Source organism: Scyliorhinus torazame, chromosome 1, assembly GCF_047496885.1.
Source record: "Scyliorhinus torazame isolate Kashiwa2021f chromosome 1, sScyTor2.1, whole genome shotgun sequence".
NCBI classification, from domain to species: domain Eukaryota; kingdom Metazoa; phylum Chordata; class Chondrichthyes; order Carcharhiniformes; family Scyliorhinidae; genus Scyliorhinus; species Scyliorhinus torazame.
The window spans coordinates 278,111,199-278,126,197 of NC_092707.1; the positions used below are offsets into that span (position 1 = coordinate 278,111,199).

Genomic DNA, 14,999 nt, shown 5'->3' on the forward strand with positions numbered 1-14,999 from the left:
GGGGGTTGGAGGGAGGTGGAGGGAGGGAGGTGGAGGGAGGGGGGATGGATGGAGGGGGGATGGATGGAGGGAGGCAGAGGGAGGGGGGATGGAGGGAGGCGGAGGGAGGGTGGCGGAGGGAGGGGGGTGGAGGGCGAGGGAGGGGGGTTGGAGGGAGGCGGAGGGAGGGGGGATGGAGGGAGGCGGAGGGAGGGGGGATGGAGGGAGGCGGAGGGAGGGGGGATAGAGGAAGGGTTGAGGGAGTGAGGAATTGAGCAAGAGGGATTGAGGGGGGAAGAGGAGAGGGAGGTAGTGACAGGGAACAGGAGATAGGGAGGGCAGTAAATAAGGGATTGAGGTGGAGGATGGCGAGAGGAAGGCTGTGGCCATGCAAGCACTGAGAGTGTCAGCAGCACTGGGCAAAGAGCAGCAACTTTCTGCAGAGTGGGAGCTGTAGGGAGTCCCAGGCAGATGGGGGAAGTGAGTGTTGGAGAATGAGAGGAGGAGGAGGAGGGGGAACTGGCTGCAAGATTTTAACCAGAGAGAGAGAGAGAGAGATAAAGCAGAGGAGGGGATAAATGAGCATTAAAGAGCTGGAGGAGGAGGCTAGAGCTGGATGTCTCCAAGACAAGTGATTCTCAGTAGTCTGAACTTTTCGTAAAGAAGGGAGAACATTTTGTGGCTGAGCTGATAATGATTTGCCGACTGGAGTTGGATGTTAACCAGGCTGAATATTGATCTCACTCCCCCTTCTTGTTCCGTTTTTTGTTTGCTGTTTCCTTGCTCTGCCTCCAAAAAAGCTGCATTTCTATCATTTTTTTTCTTGTTGTGCAAAAATTTGCGAAGTGGAGACGCGAGCGAGTGCCGAGCCCCCGTGCCCGGCACAGCCCGACTGCAGCTCCCCTCGGCCGGGGGCGAGGCAGAGCCGCGGCCGCCTCACAGCCACTGGGCGGCGGCTCCGCAGAATGGCTCGCCTCGCTGCCGAGCTCCTGCTGCTACTGGGGCTCCTCATCCTCACCATCCACATCACAGTCCTCAGGAGCATCCCCCTGGGTCAACAGGCAGACAACAGCACCGAGGAGCGCACTGCGCAGGTAAGTAGAGAGAACCAGACCACAGAGAGACAGGGGGAGAGATAGAGAGAAAAACAGTGGGAGAGATCGTGACAGAGACGCAGGGAGCAGACTGATTGAGGGAGCGATCAGAGAGAGAGAGAGCGGTAGAGGAAGGAAAAGGGAGGGAGGAAGATCGAGAGAGGGGAAGGAGAGCGAGAGAGAGAGAGGAAGAAAGAAAGGGAGAGAGATAGATGAAGGGAGAGGAAGACAGACAGAGAGAGAGAGAGAGGAAGACAGAGAACCAGACCACAGAGAGACAGAGGGAGAGATAGTGAGGGAGAAAAACAGTGGAAGAGATCGTGACAGAGACAGGGGGAGCAGAACGATTGAGGGAGCGATCAGTGAGAGAGACAGCGGTAGAAAGAGAGGAAGGGTGAGGGAGGAAGAGAAAGAGAGGAAGGGTGAGGGAGGAAGAGAAAGAGAGGAAGGGTGAGGGAGGAAGAGAGAGAGAGGAAGGAAGAGAGAGAGGAAGACAGGAAGAGAGAGAGAGAGAGAGAGGAAGACCGAGAGAGAGGAAGACAGAGGGGAAGACAGAGAGAGAGGAAGACAGAGAGGAAGACAGAGAGAGAGAGGGGGAAGACAGAGAGAGAGAGAGGAAGACAGAGAGAGAGAGGGGGAAGACAGAGAGAGAGAGGAAGACAGAGAGGGGGAAGACAGAGAGAGAGAGAGAGGAAGACAGAGAGAGGGAACCAGACCACAGAGAGACAGAGGGAGAGATAATGAAAGAGAAAAACAATGGAAGAGATCGTGACAGAGACAGAGGGAGCAGAACGATTGAGGGAGCGATTAGAAAGAGAGGAAGAGTGAGGGAGGAAGGCAGAGAGAAAGGGGGAGAGAGAGGAAGACAGTGGGAGGAAGACACAGAGCGAGGAAGAGACAGCTAGACAGAGAGAAAGGAAGAGAGACAGAGGGAGGAAAAGAGAGACAGAAGGAGGGAGAGGAAGAGACGGGGGCACAGAAATGAGAGAGGACAGGCAGACAGATAAATGAAAGAGAGAGACAAAGACAGAGTGAGAGAGATAGTGAGAGACAATTGTTAGAAGGGGAGACATGGGTAGAGAGTGCCAGATATAGAATGGCAGAGAGAGTCAGAGAAAGATAGGAAGGGTAGTAGGGAAAAAGACAAGAGTTGCATATGGATACAATGAGAGAGGGACAGGCAAATGGAGACACACATACAGAAGCACAGAGTGTGTAAGAGACGGATGGAAAAAAGAATATTGATTAACTGTGTCAATGTTTTAAAATGCATGATAGCAAATAGCCATCTTCTTTCCTATTTATTGAAATAAATTCCACTTATCCTAAAACTGAATCAGTTTCAAGAAACTCACACTAGAAAATGACTCCAATGCGGATCAGAATAGGTGGAATGTATTCAAGTGAGTTCTCAGATGATGATTAAAGAGCAGAATCATAAGGCAAAATACTTCAACCTAGCAATTGTTAACTGGTTCTATTCAAAGCTCTGGTGCCGGTAACTCAATGGGATGGATTTCAAAGTGCTCTCCCAGACTTGAGTAAGTTATTTCCCAGGTGCTTTGCAGAAACCTTTTTTTTTTGAAACACCCCTCCCATTTTCCCAAGGTAGTCCTCAAATCCAGGGTGCATATCACCACCCACAACCCTTCTCCCAGGAGCAGAGGGGACACATTCTGGATCCAGGGCTGTTTTGAAGAGTAATTCCACGAGCGACTAACTGGAGTTAGACAGTGCACTCTGCCAGGTTTTTATTTGTTTCCTCAACCTAGTGAGCTTTGTGCCAAACCAGTTACTGGCACCATCTAGTTTGCATGACAGGTAACATTCTGAATTCCGAAGTGACTATTTCTTTGGTAGGTAGGCACTGAGCTACAAGCGCCATCCCCAATACTTTCTTGTGTTAAAAATTGTCACCAGCACCAATTAGCAATATGTGCTTCTAACATTGCAGTTGATGTGGTTAGTTTAAAAGGTACTTTATAAAAGGACATTGGCAACCGGTAAAACATTCCACTCGAGCACGTTGGCACCTTGCCCATCCAGTTCGGAACAATGATGTGATATTTGGCACAATCACCCAGTCGCAGCACATGTGGAGAATCAAAGTTATAGTTACTGCAACAAAAGGTTTGGAAGGTATCAAATAATTGTGGTAGGAGTAACTATAACACGCGGTGCTTCAGGACAGCCCCCATCTGATTTAACAAGTAATAAATGGCACATTCAGGTATCTTAAATGAATGGCCTTGCGATAATAACTGTGAGGCTGTTTGGAACAGATTCTTATAAGTAGTTTAGTTTTCAGTTCACTATTGAGGATAATGTCAAAACTCACAATTAACTGTGGTGTAGGTTGCATACACATCACTGAAATATCCAAGGCAATTCATTCATCATCACCAGATATTCTGAATATCTGAGTATGACATTTTCCTCTCTTGGAGGTAACCCTCATTCATGCTTTTGTTACCTCTAGACTTGACTATTCCAATGAACTCCCAGTCATTTTACCCTCAATCAGCTTGAGGTAACCCAACGCTCTGCTGCTCGCATCCTTACTTACAAGTCCTTTTCACCCATCACACCTGTGCTCGCTGACCAACATTGCTTTCCAATCCAGTGTGGCCTCGACTTTAAAATCCTCATCCTTGTTATCAAATCCGTCCGTGGCCTCGCTCCTCCCTCTCTCTATAATCTCCTTTAACCCCTACAATCCTCTGATATCTTTGCGCTCCTCTAATTCGGCGCTCTTGAGCATCCCTGAATTGAATCGCTCCTACCATTGGTGGCCGTGTCTCAAGAATTCTCTTCCTAAACCTCTCCGCCTCGCTAACTCTCCTCTTTTTAGACGCTCCTTAAAACCTACCTCTTTGACAAAGCTTTTGGTTATCTGACCCAATATCTTTTTAAGTGTCTTGATGTCTAATTACCCTGTTGAGTACCTTGGGACATTTTGTTACCATAGAGGAGCTGCATAAATACAAGTTGTTGTAGGTAAACATTTATGTTTGAAAGACTATTTCTCGCTCTTAGACTTTGAAAGGGAGCATGAATGGTGAGAATGTGACTTTTTTTTTAAATTTAGAGTACCCAATTATTTTTTTTCCAATTATGGAGCAATTTAGCATGGCCAATCCACATAACCTGCACATCTTTGGATTGTGGGGGTGAAACCCACGCAGGCGGAATGTGACATCTTTACCTTTTGGTTCAAAATTCAATGCTGTGGTGCAGTAATCTGCTGTTTTGGCCAAGGAGCTCCCACGTTTAAGTCCTGGCATTGTGTCGAGTCGACCATTCTCGGGTGGAATTGCCTGATTAATTTCAACACTGCTGTGGGTTGTGGGGAATAAATGCGGGAGGGTATCCCCTCCTGAGCTCTAACCTAGTGAACACCGCCCTCGGAAGTGCATGTGTGTGAACGCTGGTGACAATTTAAAGCCATGCTGTGTTCAAATATCTAATTGAAACTCTGGACTCGCAGATGAAGAGTGATAACTTTGTGAAGGTGCAATTAGTACCGATGGAATTGGGGAGACTGAGAGGGGAGGTTGCAAGATGAGGGATTGGAAAATTAAAGAGGGACTAAAAAAAGCTTGAGAGGATAAAGATGGCACCCCTAAAAATGTTGCAACAAATCTTTTAATGCAATGTACATAAATTCAATCAGTGTCGTTATGTCCTTGGTAAGCACCTGCCAAAATTCTTTAGATGCTATAAGATTGTTGTACTGCATTGCACACTTTGAGGTCACCCACTAACTAACTGCAGGGAAAGGAATCAACATCATTTGGTGCAGAATAGAACCATATTCTTTGAAAAACGAATTCCCACTTTCCTATTGCTGGAACGTTGAATTAATTGTTTATAATGTCATTAGAATTTATGAGAGTAAAAGCTTAAGGGAGCATGTTAGTATAATGTGTACTAGTGTAATGTGCATTCTATTCTTGCACCTGCTTGGATAGAAGTATTTCTAGGGCTTTAACGCTGGCCTTTTAAGTATGGAAGCTATAAAGGTCCAAAACTTCACGAGTGAGGGAACAAGAGGCACACATTGCTATTGTTATTGTCCTTTCCCCTGTCTGTATTATTTAATATTTACATTGACCCGTGTAGCTAAATCAACCATAACTCAGCATTGGAATTATATTGCAAACAGCATGGACAAAGATTCGGTCATCAAGACTGTTAAATAATTGTGATCACCCTTTGAGAATAAAGCGTGGCATTTAATAGTATTGTTTTTGAAAAAGGCTGATTTCTTCTATGTGGTGTTACTTCAGAGCAGTTTCAACAAGATTTATATAGATTTATATAATGCATTTAATGTAATGAAATGTCCCACAGTGCTTCACCGGAGCATTACAAAATAAAGTATGACACCGAGCCGCATAAGGAAATATTAGGTCAAAAGGCCGAAAGGTTGGTCAAAGAGGTAGGTTTTATAGTGCGTCTGAAAGGTGGAAAGTGAGATGCAGAGGAAATCCAGAATGTGGGGCTTAGGCAATTGAAGCCGCAGCCACCAGTAGTAGAGCAATAAAAATTGGGGCTGCTCAAGGGGCCAGGAATAGATGAGCAGAAATGTCTCAGAGGAGTTGGAGGGGATTACAGAGATAGATGAGGCTATGGAGGGATATACTCTGAGGAGTTTGAGTAATGATGGGTGCAGTTTTCCCTTCCTGCAGAGACAGATTGAAGGTGGAGCCTGAAACAAGATCAGCGACAAGGGTGTCAATCAGTCCTTTGCGTGATGCGTTCATACCACCCAGCAATCCTGCAGGAGGTGGGTAAATATTGGTCACAGTTACTTGAGGCAGATAGCTTTAATGAGCAATTGAGACACAAATGGAGGCAGGGATGGGGATGACACATGCCCCAGTGTTAGAGTGGACCCCTGCTGAGCCCGGTATCTCTGTGAAGGCAGCCTTTTGACACCAGGTCAGGCCTTTGGCCCTCTTTTTTTAAGTTTTGGAATTTTATTCATGCGTCCGAGGGCACTTCAATTTTGAGATACCCTCACGCTTGCCTTTTTTGCCTGAGAAATGCCCACCTTTCCTGGTGCATCATCAGTTATGGGCCCTCTTGGTCTGGAGCCTTAGGAAGCTGCTTGTCATCCTTAGCCGGACAAGAGGCAGCCATGTTAAGAGGTTGCCTCCTAGAAGATTGCACTGGTTGTGTGCTACAGACTGGTGCAGGGTCAGAACCTGGAAATTATTCTGATGCCTGAACATAATCTACCAGCAGAAAATTCCACTCAAGCGTCTGCCATTTTGTCTCATTGTTCAAAGGCAGGAGTTTATGACTTGTCCATTTGTAATGCACCTCACTTGGGAACCCGAGCTATGGCTTTGCGCACTGTGTTATAACACACAGCTTTTCTATAATTTCGGACCAAAGGTTGTATCTCATATATTTTATGAGATATATGAGATAAAATAAAGAGGACAAATGGAGGAATGGCTGAGAAAAGGGGAATGGCCTTTTAGTTTAAAATAAAACTTGCATTTACATAGCGTCTTTCACATTCTCAAGTGTTCAATAACCTACAAGGTATGTTTCAAAAAGTGTAGTCATTGTTGTAATGTAGGACGTGTGCCAGTCAAACTGTGATGAGCTAAAAGGGTCACAGAGAGCAATGAGATAACGACCAAATAAGAGATAATGACCACATTATAACCATAAAACATGATGCATATTTTAAGCTGGTGCATTGTTTTAGCGAAGAGGTCTTGTGGCACAGTGGGTAGCATTCCTGCCTCTTGAGTCAGAAGCTCCGGGTTTGAGTCCTACACCAGGACATGATGGCCAAGGAAGGTCTGCTCATAACAGGGAGAAACCGGTTGAGTGTCAACCTGCAAAATCATCCCAACACACAGCAATGGCTGGCGGTAAGAGCAGGAGAGACTCCTGGTCAGCCTTGCTTGGATGTGGAATAGCGCCCCTCAAGCTTTAAGTCCCTCATGATATACTGGCGCCCTGTTCCGGGAATTACCAGCTACGGAAACAGACAGAAGTCTGCCTTGGTACACGACCTAGGTGCGGGAAGCGAATCGGAATTGTTTTAGATGACAGCACCTAACAGTTGAGCCGTACTGAAGTGTTGGTGCAGATCTTATAAATCAGTAAACGTGAATGGAACAGTTGCTGTTCAGTGGAGTTCGAGTTTTGGATGAAATGGTGGCTTACTCCCTGAATGAAAGACAAATCTGCTTCTGGTAAAGAATACAACTTTAGATGCAGCAGCACTGGAAGGTGCACAAGTAGCAGCTGTGGCTTGGTGGATACCACTCGCCGTTGTGTTGAAAAGGTTGTTGGTTCAAGTCCCACTCCGGAGTCTTGAGCGCAAGATCTGCACCAACACTTCAGTACGCTCAGCTGTTAGGTCCTGTCATCCCTCATATACAATGTTCAACTGAGACTCCCGTTTGCATTTTCCAGATCCTGTTAAACTATTTGAAGAAGAGAGTGGGAGTTTTCTCCTGTGGTCCTGGCCAGGATTCATCTCTCAACCAACCACCAATTTTTTAAAAACCACAATGTGGTCATTATCTCTTATTTGGTCATTATCTCATTGCTCTCTGTGGCCCTTTTAGCTCATCACAGTTTGACTGGCACACGTCCTACATTACAACAATGACTACACTTTTTGAAACATACCTTGTAGGTTATTGAACACTTGAGAATGTGAAAGACGCTATGTAAATGCAAGTTTTATTTTAAACTAAAAGGCCATTCCCCTTTTCTCAGCCATTCCTCCATTTGTCCTCTTTATTTTATCTGTTAATTTAAAATTTTAACTTAATTTTGTGGAAAATTTAAAAGTTGGGTGGTAACATATAGTGACCACCTCCTGCAATATGAATTGTGATAACTTGAAATTTGGCATTTTTGTGTTTAACCTGGTGAGTGCAAGATGAAAAGCTTTGACAGCGTGTATCTCTTTTCAGCAATAGTGGTACCAGTTTCATCCTCCCAACTTACTTGCCCTTTCCCCCTCCCCCCCCCCTCCCTCAAATTCTTCCCCTTGTCTCTTTGCTCCAATTCCGTTCTCCTCTTTTCCTGAAGTTTCAAAGATAATGGGCGCGATTCTCCACTCCCGCGCCGGTTGGGAGAATCGCCTGGGTCACCAAATTTTCCCACGACGCCGGTCCGACGCCCTCCCGTGATTCACGGAAGCGGCCAGATCGGCACAATCACGTTTTGCGCGGCGCGGTACAGTGAATCGCCCGAGACAGCCAAAATAGCGATTCACCGGTACCCCTGCGATTCTCCGGCCCGGATGGGCCGAGCGGCCTGCCCAAAACGGCGGGTTCCCCCCGGCGCCGTCCACACCTGGTCGCTGCCGGCGGGAACAGCGCGGGAACGCTGGCGGGGGCGGCCTGCGGGGGGGCGAGGGGGAATCCTGCACCGGGAGGGGGCCTCAAATGGAGTCTTGCCCACGATCGGTACCCACCGATCGTCGGGCCGGCCTCTCTGAAGGAGGACCTCCTTTCTTCCGCAGCCCCGCAAGATCCGTCAGACATCTTCTTGCGGGGCGGACTCGGAGAGGACGGCAACCACGCATGCGCGGGTGATGCCAGTTATGCGGCGCCGGCCACGTCATGTATGCAGCGCCGCCTTTACGCGGCGCCAAGGCCTGGCGTGCGTAAATGACGCGGCGCCGCTCCTAGCCCATTATCGGGCCCTGAATCGGTCGGGATAGGGAACACTCTGCCTCCATTTCGGAGAATCCCGCCCATTGACTCTCATTGGGTTATGACTTAATGAATGCACTACGAGCCCAGCACCTTACCTGGGTGGCTTTTCATCATGAATGGATATTTACAGGCTTACACTGTGCAGTCAGTGGGAGTTAGTCAGTGATCAGCGGTCAAGGGAATTGTGGCTGATGGAGCCTGGGACATGAAGGAAAAGAAGAGGTTTGCACTTATAAAAATGATTTGTAGGACCTCCACTTATCCCAAGGTATTTTTCAGCCAATTAAGTACTTTTGAATTGTTGTCCCTTGCCAATAAAAAAATCTGCATTTATACAATGCCTTTTCCTAGATTATAACAGTGGCTGCACTTCAGTAGTACAGCAGTATAGTGTTTTATGGAAGACTCTATGTCAATGGAAGACATCTTTCTTACTGTAAAGTAGCAATACAGGAGTGTTATCAAAGTTTGACACAAAGTCAGATTTGGATATATGAGGACAGGTAGCCAAAAGCATGGTCAAGGAGATCAATTTTTAAAAAAATGTATTGCAATACTCTGTTTTTGATAAATTTGTTCAGGGATGTGGGCTTCACTGGCGAGACCAGCATTTCTTACCCTTCCCTAATTGTCCTTGACAAGATGGTGGTGAGCTACCTTCTTGGACCGCTGCAGTCCCTGTGGTGTAGGTACATCTACAGTACGGTTAGGGAGGCAGATCCAGGATTTTGACCCAGTGGCGGTGAAGGAACGGCCGATATATTTCCAAATCAGCATGATGAGTGACTTGGAGGAGACTCCAGGTGGGGGGTTTGACATGCATCTGCTGTCCTTGTCCTTCTAGAATAGTGGTTGTGGGTTTGGAAGCTGCTGTCAAAGGAGCCTTGGTGAGTTCCTGCAGTGCATCTTGTGGATGGTACACACTGCTGCTACTGTACATTGGTTGTGAAGGGAGTGAATGTTTAAGCTGATGGATGGGGTACCAATCAAGCGGGCTGCTTTGTCCTGGATGGTGTTGAGCTTCTTGAGTGTTGTTGGAGCTGCACTCATCCAGGCAAGTGGAGAGTATTCCATCACACTCCTGACTTGTGTCTTGTAGATGGTGGATAGGTTTTGGGGGGGTCAGGAGGTGAGTTACTCACCACAGAAATTTCAGTCCCTTATCTGCTCTTGTAATCACAGTATTGATATGGCTGGTCCACTTCAGTTTCTGATCAATGATAACCCCCCAGGATGTTGGTAGTGGGGGAATTCAGTGATGGTAATGCCATTGAATGTCAAAGGGAGATGGTTGGATTCTTTCATGTTGGAGATGGTCATTTCCTGGCACTTGTGTGGCTCAAATGTAACTTTTCACTTATCATCCCAAGCCCAATGATCATGTCTCGCTGCACATGGGCACAGATTACTTCAGTATCTGAGGAGCTACAAATGGTGCTGAACATCAGCGAACATGCCCACTTCTGACCTTATGATGGAGGGATGATCATTGATGAAGCAGCTGAAAATGATGGGGCCTAAGGCACCACCCTAAGGAACTCCTGCAGTGATGTCCTGGGACTGAGATGATTGATTTCCAACCACCACAACCATCTTCCTTTGAGCTCGGTGTAACTCCAGCCAGTGGAGAGTTTTCCTATTGACTCCAATTTTCCTAGGGCTGCCTGATGTACGGATTCATTTCAGTGTGGATCAGAGAGCTAGGACTTTGGGAAGGTGAGTTACCATGCAGTGGATTGCCCCAGGAAGCTCAGTATAGATATTTTTGAAGGTCCCTTAAGCGCTTCATGCACAGAGAATAAACGTCATTTGGTAGCTGGATACAGCATCTGAGAACTGAAATTCCAGAGGTGGCTTCTGCATCCAATGTATTTTTATTAGATCCATTTATCTTCCAGTTATCAATGACGTCCAGGACTGAAACCAGTCTTGCATACAGCTGTTTAATAAGGTTTGACATGCTCTCTCCTCACAAACCCCCTCATGGTTCGAGAGGAGCACGGTAGCATATTGGGGGGCAGCATGGTAGCATAGTGGGGGGCAGCACGGTAGCATAGTGGGGGGCAGCACGGTAGCATAGTGGGAGGGGGGCAGCGCGGTACCATAGTGGGAGCAGCACGGTAGCGTAGTGGATAGCACAGTTGCTTCACAGCTCCAGGGTCCCAGGTTTGATTCCCGGCTTGGGTCACTGTCTGTGTGGAGTCTACACGTTCTCCCCGTGTCTGCGTGGGTTTCCTCCTGGTGTTCCGGTTTCCTCCCACAGTCCAAAGATGTGCAGGCTAGGTGGATTGGCCATGCTAAATTGCCCCTTAGTGTCCAAAAAAGGTTAGTGGGGTTCTGGATTACGGGGACAAAGGGGATAGGGTGGAGGTGTGGGGCTTGTAGGGTGCTCTTTCCAAGAGCCGATGCAGACTCGATGGGTTGAATGGCCTCCTTCTGCACTGTAAATTCTATGATAATCTATATCTGTATTAGGCAGCTATGTGTGGAGTGAAAGGAAAATAGCGGTAAACAGAAATTATAGCATATGTGATGAAGTAATTTGTGTTAAATAATTTTCATATTTTGTGGAGATGACATTACATCACATTCTAATTACAGGACCTTGTTTCTTTCCTTTGATCATTTTCTTCAAACAGATTTACAAAGTGCAAACATTTTAAGCCCACACTTTGCCACAATTGTATAATTATCACTCACTCACTCAGATTGTAGCTGCATTGGAAGGCCATTCACAAAGGAATATACCACACAAAGAGACCCATCGTTCTGCCTAATTAATTCTACCCAATTCTTTATTTGGTTAATGTCTAACCTGCAGAAAGAAATAAGTGAATTTCTATGGCGCCTTTCATGACCCAAGGGCATCCCGAAGCACTTTGCAAGCAATGAAGTGGCGTGGGATCTTTCATGTCCATCTGCGAGAACAGGTGCAGCGCACCTATGACAGTGCAGCACTCCCTCAGTACTACACTGGAGAATCTGTGTGGATCCGTGGCCCTCAAGCAATTTTGGTCAATGAATAGACTAGTATTCATGGGCACCACCCACCATTTAAATTAGAAGGTTCATAATTTGATTGAGCTGCACATAAGAGTGCTGAATAATACTTTTCCGAAAGCTTTTTCCTGGCAGATATAGGGGGCTCTCAGCGCTCCAGGCACACACCCCTCCTAGGCACAGCAGTAAGTCAACACTGTATTGCACATGTGGCATCTCCACTCTGCTCCTGACTCAGGCCAGCCCCACTTAGGAAGGATTCACTGACCCCCAGCAAAGTCTTATGCCCCCCCCACCCCCGCCAAAAGGGGTCTGCAGAAGCGGTTAATGTGCTCAAGTCTGTGGAGTACGCGAGCCTCGAATAATCTTCTTACCCAGAGGCAAGAGTAACTCAGAGCCACAGCTGACACCTTTATGCACGGAATATATTATTGAAAGCATGAGCAACGTGATTCAGATCCTGTCTGCAGCAGTGAGCATGTAGCTTCATTTTTCTGGTTGTTGTGTTCAGTTATGTTTTGTATTGTATCCCCTCTGCACAGAAGAAAAAGGGGTTTGAAACCTTTTCTTGTTTTAAATGAAGGCAGATTTTTTCATCTCATGGCGCCATACCCAGAGCTCAGTGTGTGAATGATTGCCACAGGCCTTCTATTCTATTCATGCCAGCAATGAAAATTTGAATGATAACTTTTTGATTTTAGTTTGCGAGGTTGTCCAGTTCGGAAACCCAGTTTTAGTGCAGCCATAAATTTAAACTGTTCAAGGTGCAAAGAAAGTGGTTCAACTGTGAAAACGTTAGACATTTTTAAAGTTTCTTTATGCTTACCACCAAGGCTTATTCACACAGACTTTAGTTCAGTAAAATAGTGCCTTATGAATGAGAAGCATTATAATGCAAGGGAGCTGTAACATTAAGTCAACGCTTAAGAGTATGGTGCTGACAGATTGGTTGAGAAAGATTGAAGGAAGCACCCCAGACCGTGAAATAATAACTCGTATGTGCATATTTTGGGGTCGAGAGCTATTTCTCTGGGTAGGCGAATCAGAAAAAGCACTGTGGAAAACGACGATTGCTGCATACAATGCTGCCAACTCCACCGCTGTAACGGCAAGAAAAGGAAAGATCGCCTTTGGGCGAGAGACTGTGGTGTCATGGTAATGATCTGCCTTGGGCGAGAGACTGTGGTGTCATGGTAATGATCTGCCTTGGGCGAGAGACTGTGGTGTCATGGTATTGTCACTGAGCTTGTGATAAAGAAAATGGGGGGGGGGGGGGGGGGCGGTGGTGGTGGGAAATGGCTGTCTGGCTGAGGGTCAATCATCATGCAAGTGGGTCAGGAATCTTTTTGCTTTGCGATTGGGGTAGGAAGGCCATACATCACATGGATGGATCTGTGGCCGACTAATGGCTGGAATGTGGCGGGGCAAGTCGTGGGATGAAACCTTCTGGAATACATTTAATCACCGTTGGCAACCATGGGTGACATTTTTACACTGCTAATACACAATGCCTGAAAGGAAGTGGGGGTGGGGTGGAGGGGAGTGGTTGGGGGCTGATTCAATAGTCGCTTTCTGAAGAGAGTTGGTTGAATATAACTTGAAGGAAAAACATTTACAGGGTGATGAGGAAAGAGCAGGAGAGTGGTATTATTTGGATAGCGCGAAGCCAAAGAGCCAGGACAGGTATGATGGGCTGAATGGCCTCCTATTATTTAGAAGAATGAGTTGACCTTATTGAAACATATAAAATCCTGAGGGAACTTGATAGGGTGGATGCTGAGAGGATGTTTTCCCTTGTAGGGGAGCCTGAAACGAGGAGACAAAATTAGACGCCTCCCACTGTGGAATTTACATGCAATTCATTATTTAAAAAATGGAATTGAAAGCTAGTCTCACTAATGATAATGAAGCTATTGATTGTTGTAAAAACCCATCTGATTTATTAATGTCCTTTGGGGAAGGTAATCTGGCAATCTTACCCAATCTGGCCCAGAGCACAGCAATGTGGTTGACTCTTCTGCCCACTGAAATGGCCCCGCAAACCACTCAGTTCAAGGGCAATTAGGGATGGGCAACAAATGCTGACCGTGCTAGTGACCCCTATGTGGTGATGTGCATCACTGTAAATACATGTAAGCTAGGTGGACACTAGAGGGAGCACCAGAAACATCGCACACACACACACTCAACCAATAGATAAGTTAGATGGGAGGCGACCAATGGACATTCACGATACACAAGGAGGTGACACGACCACAGGGGGGCATTACACCAATCCATACATAAAGGACACCACACACATGATCAGCTCTTGGGCCAGTGGAGACAGTCAGTGAGGAGAGGCACAGGGTTGATCCATTATCACACCCAACACGTGGAAGACAGTAGCTGGTTAGTCAGTTTAGGTAGCTACAATAGGATTAGCAGTAGTGTCGAACTCAAGTTATAAAAGTGTACATAGTGTAAATAAATGAGTTGAAGTTATTTACACGTCTCGACCTTCCTTGACAAATGCAACACAAGGAAGCCGCTTATGTTACAAAGGAAACATAACAAAACATGGTACCACGAGTGAACTGCTTAAAATCCAGATAGCCATACCTCAGCGTACAGTGACAACCAGCAATACCCAGGCAAGATGTACGGGCTCCCGATTCCGCAGCCGCTCCAGTGCCACGGCGATCTCCGCGAGAACTGGCAGCGATTCCGGCAGGCGTTTGAATTCTTCCTGGTGACAGCCGAAGTTAAAGACCTCGCCGATAAAGAAAAAGTAGAGTTTCTCCTCACCATCGCCGGTGCAAGAGCAGAAGAAATCTTTTAAAAATTCAAGTTTTCCAGGGGGCAAAACAGGTACGACTTCCAGGCAGTCCTGGACAAATTCGGCAAATACTGTGAGGAAAACACACTCCAATCGGCAAGGAAAGGTAAGAGAAGCGCCAGTACTCACCTCGAGGCCGAAATCCCAGACCACAGAGCGATTTGGGTCGAGGTCGGCGGCCATCTTGCTACGTCACGTGCGTCATGACGTCAGAGGCCCCAGACCGCACCGATTTAAAGGAGAAACGTCCCAAATCAAAGAAAAAATCTTTTAAAGCTGTAAAACAACCTTCCTTCACCTGGAATGACAGCACAACGCCTCAAATTGAACCAGGAAATGAATTTAATCTCCGAAGAACCCTGCAACAAGCAGTTACCTACGCACAAACCGATGATTCCGACCTCG

General features: G+C 46.6%; 1 protein-coding gene across 1 annotated transcript in view; it reads left to right on the forward strand.

Moving 5' to 3' along the window:
• Positions 1-448: 448 nt before the first annotated feature.
• The window catches only part of ism1 (isthmin 1), a 158,411-nt gene continuing 143,860 nt past the window's right edge, over positions 449-14,999 (forward strand). Inside the window, exon 1 of the mRNA XM_072506480.1 lies at positions 449-1,073. Within this exon, the coding sequence (XP_072362581.1) occupies positions 945-1,073 (129 nt within the window). The 5' untranslated portion in view covers positions 449-944. The remainder of the gene's footprint in view (positions 1,074-14,999) is intronic.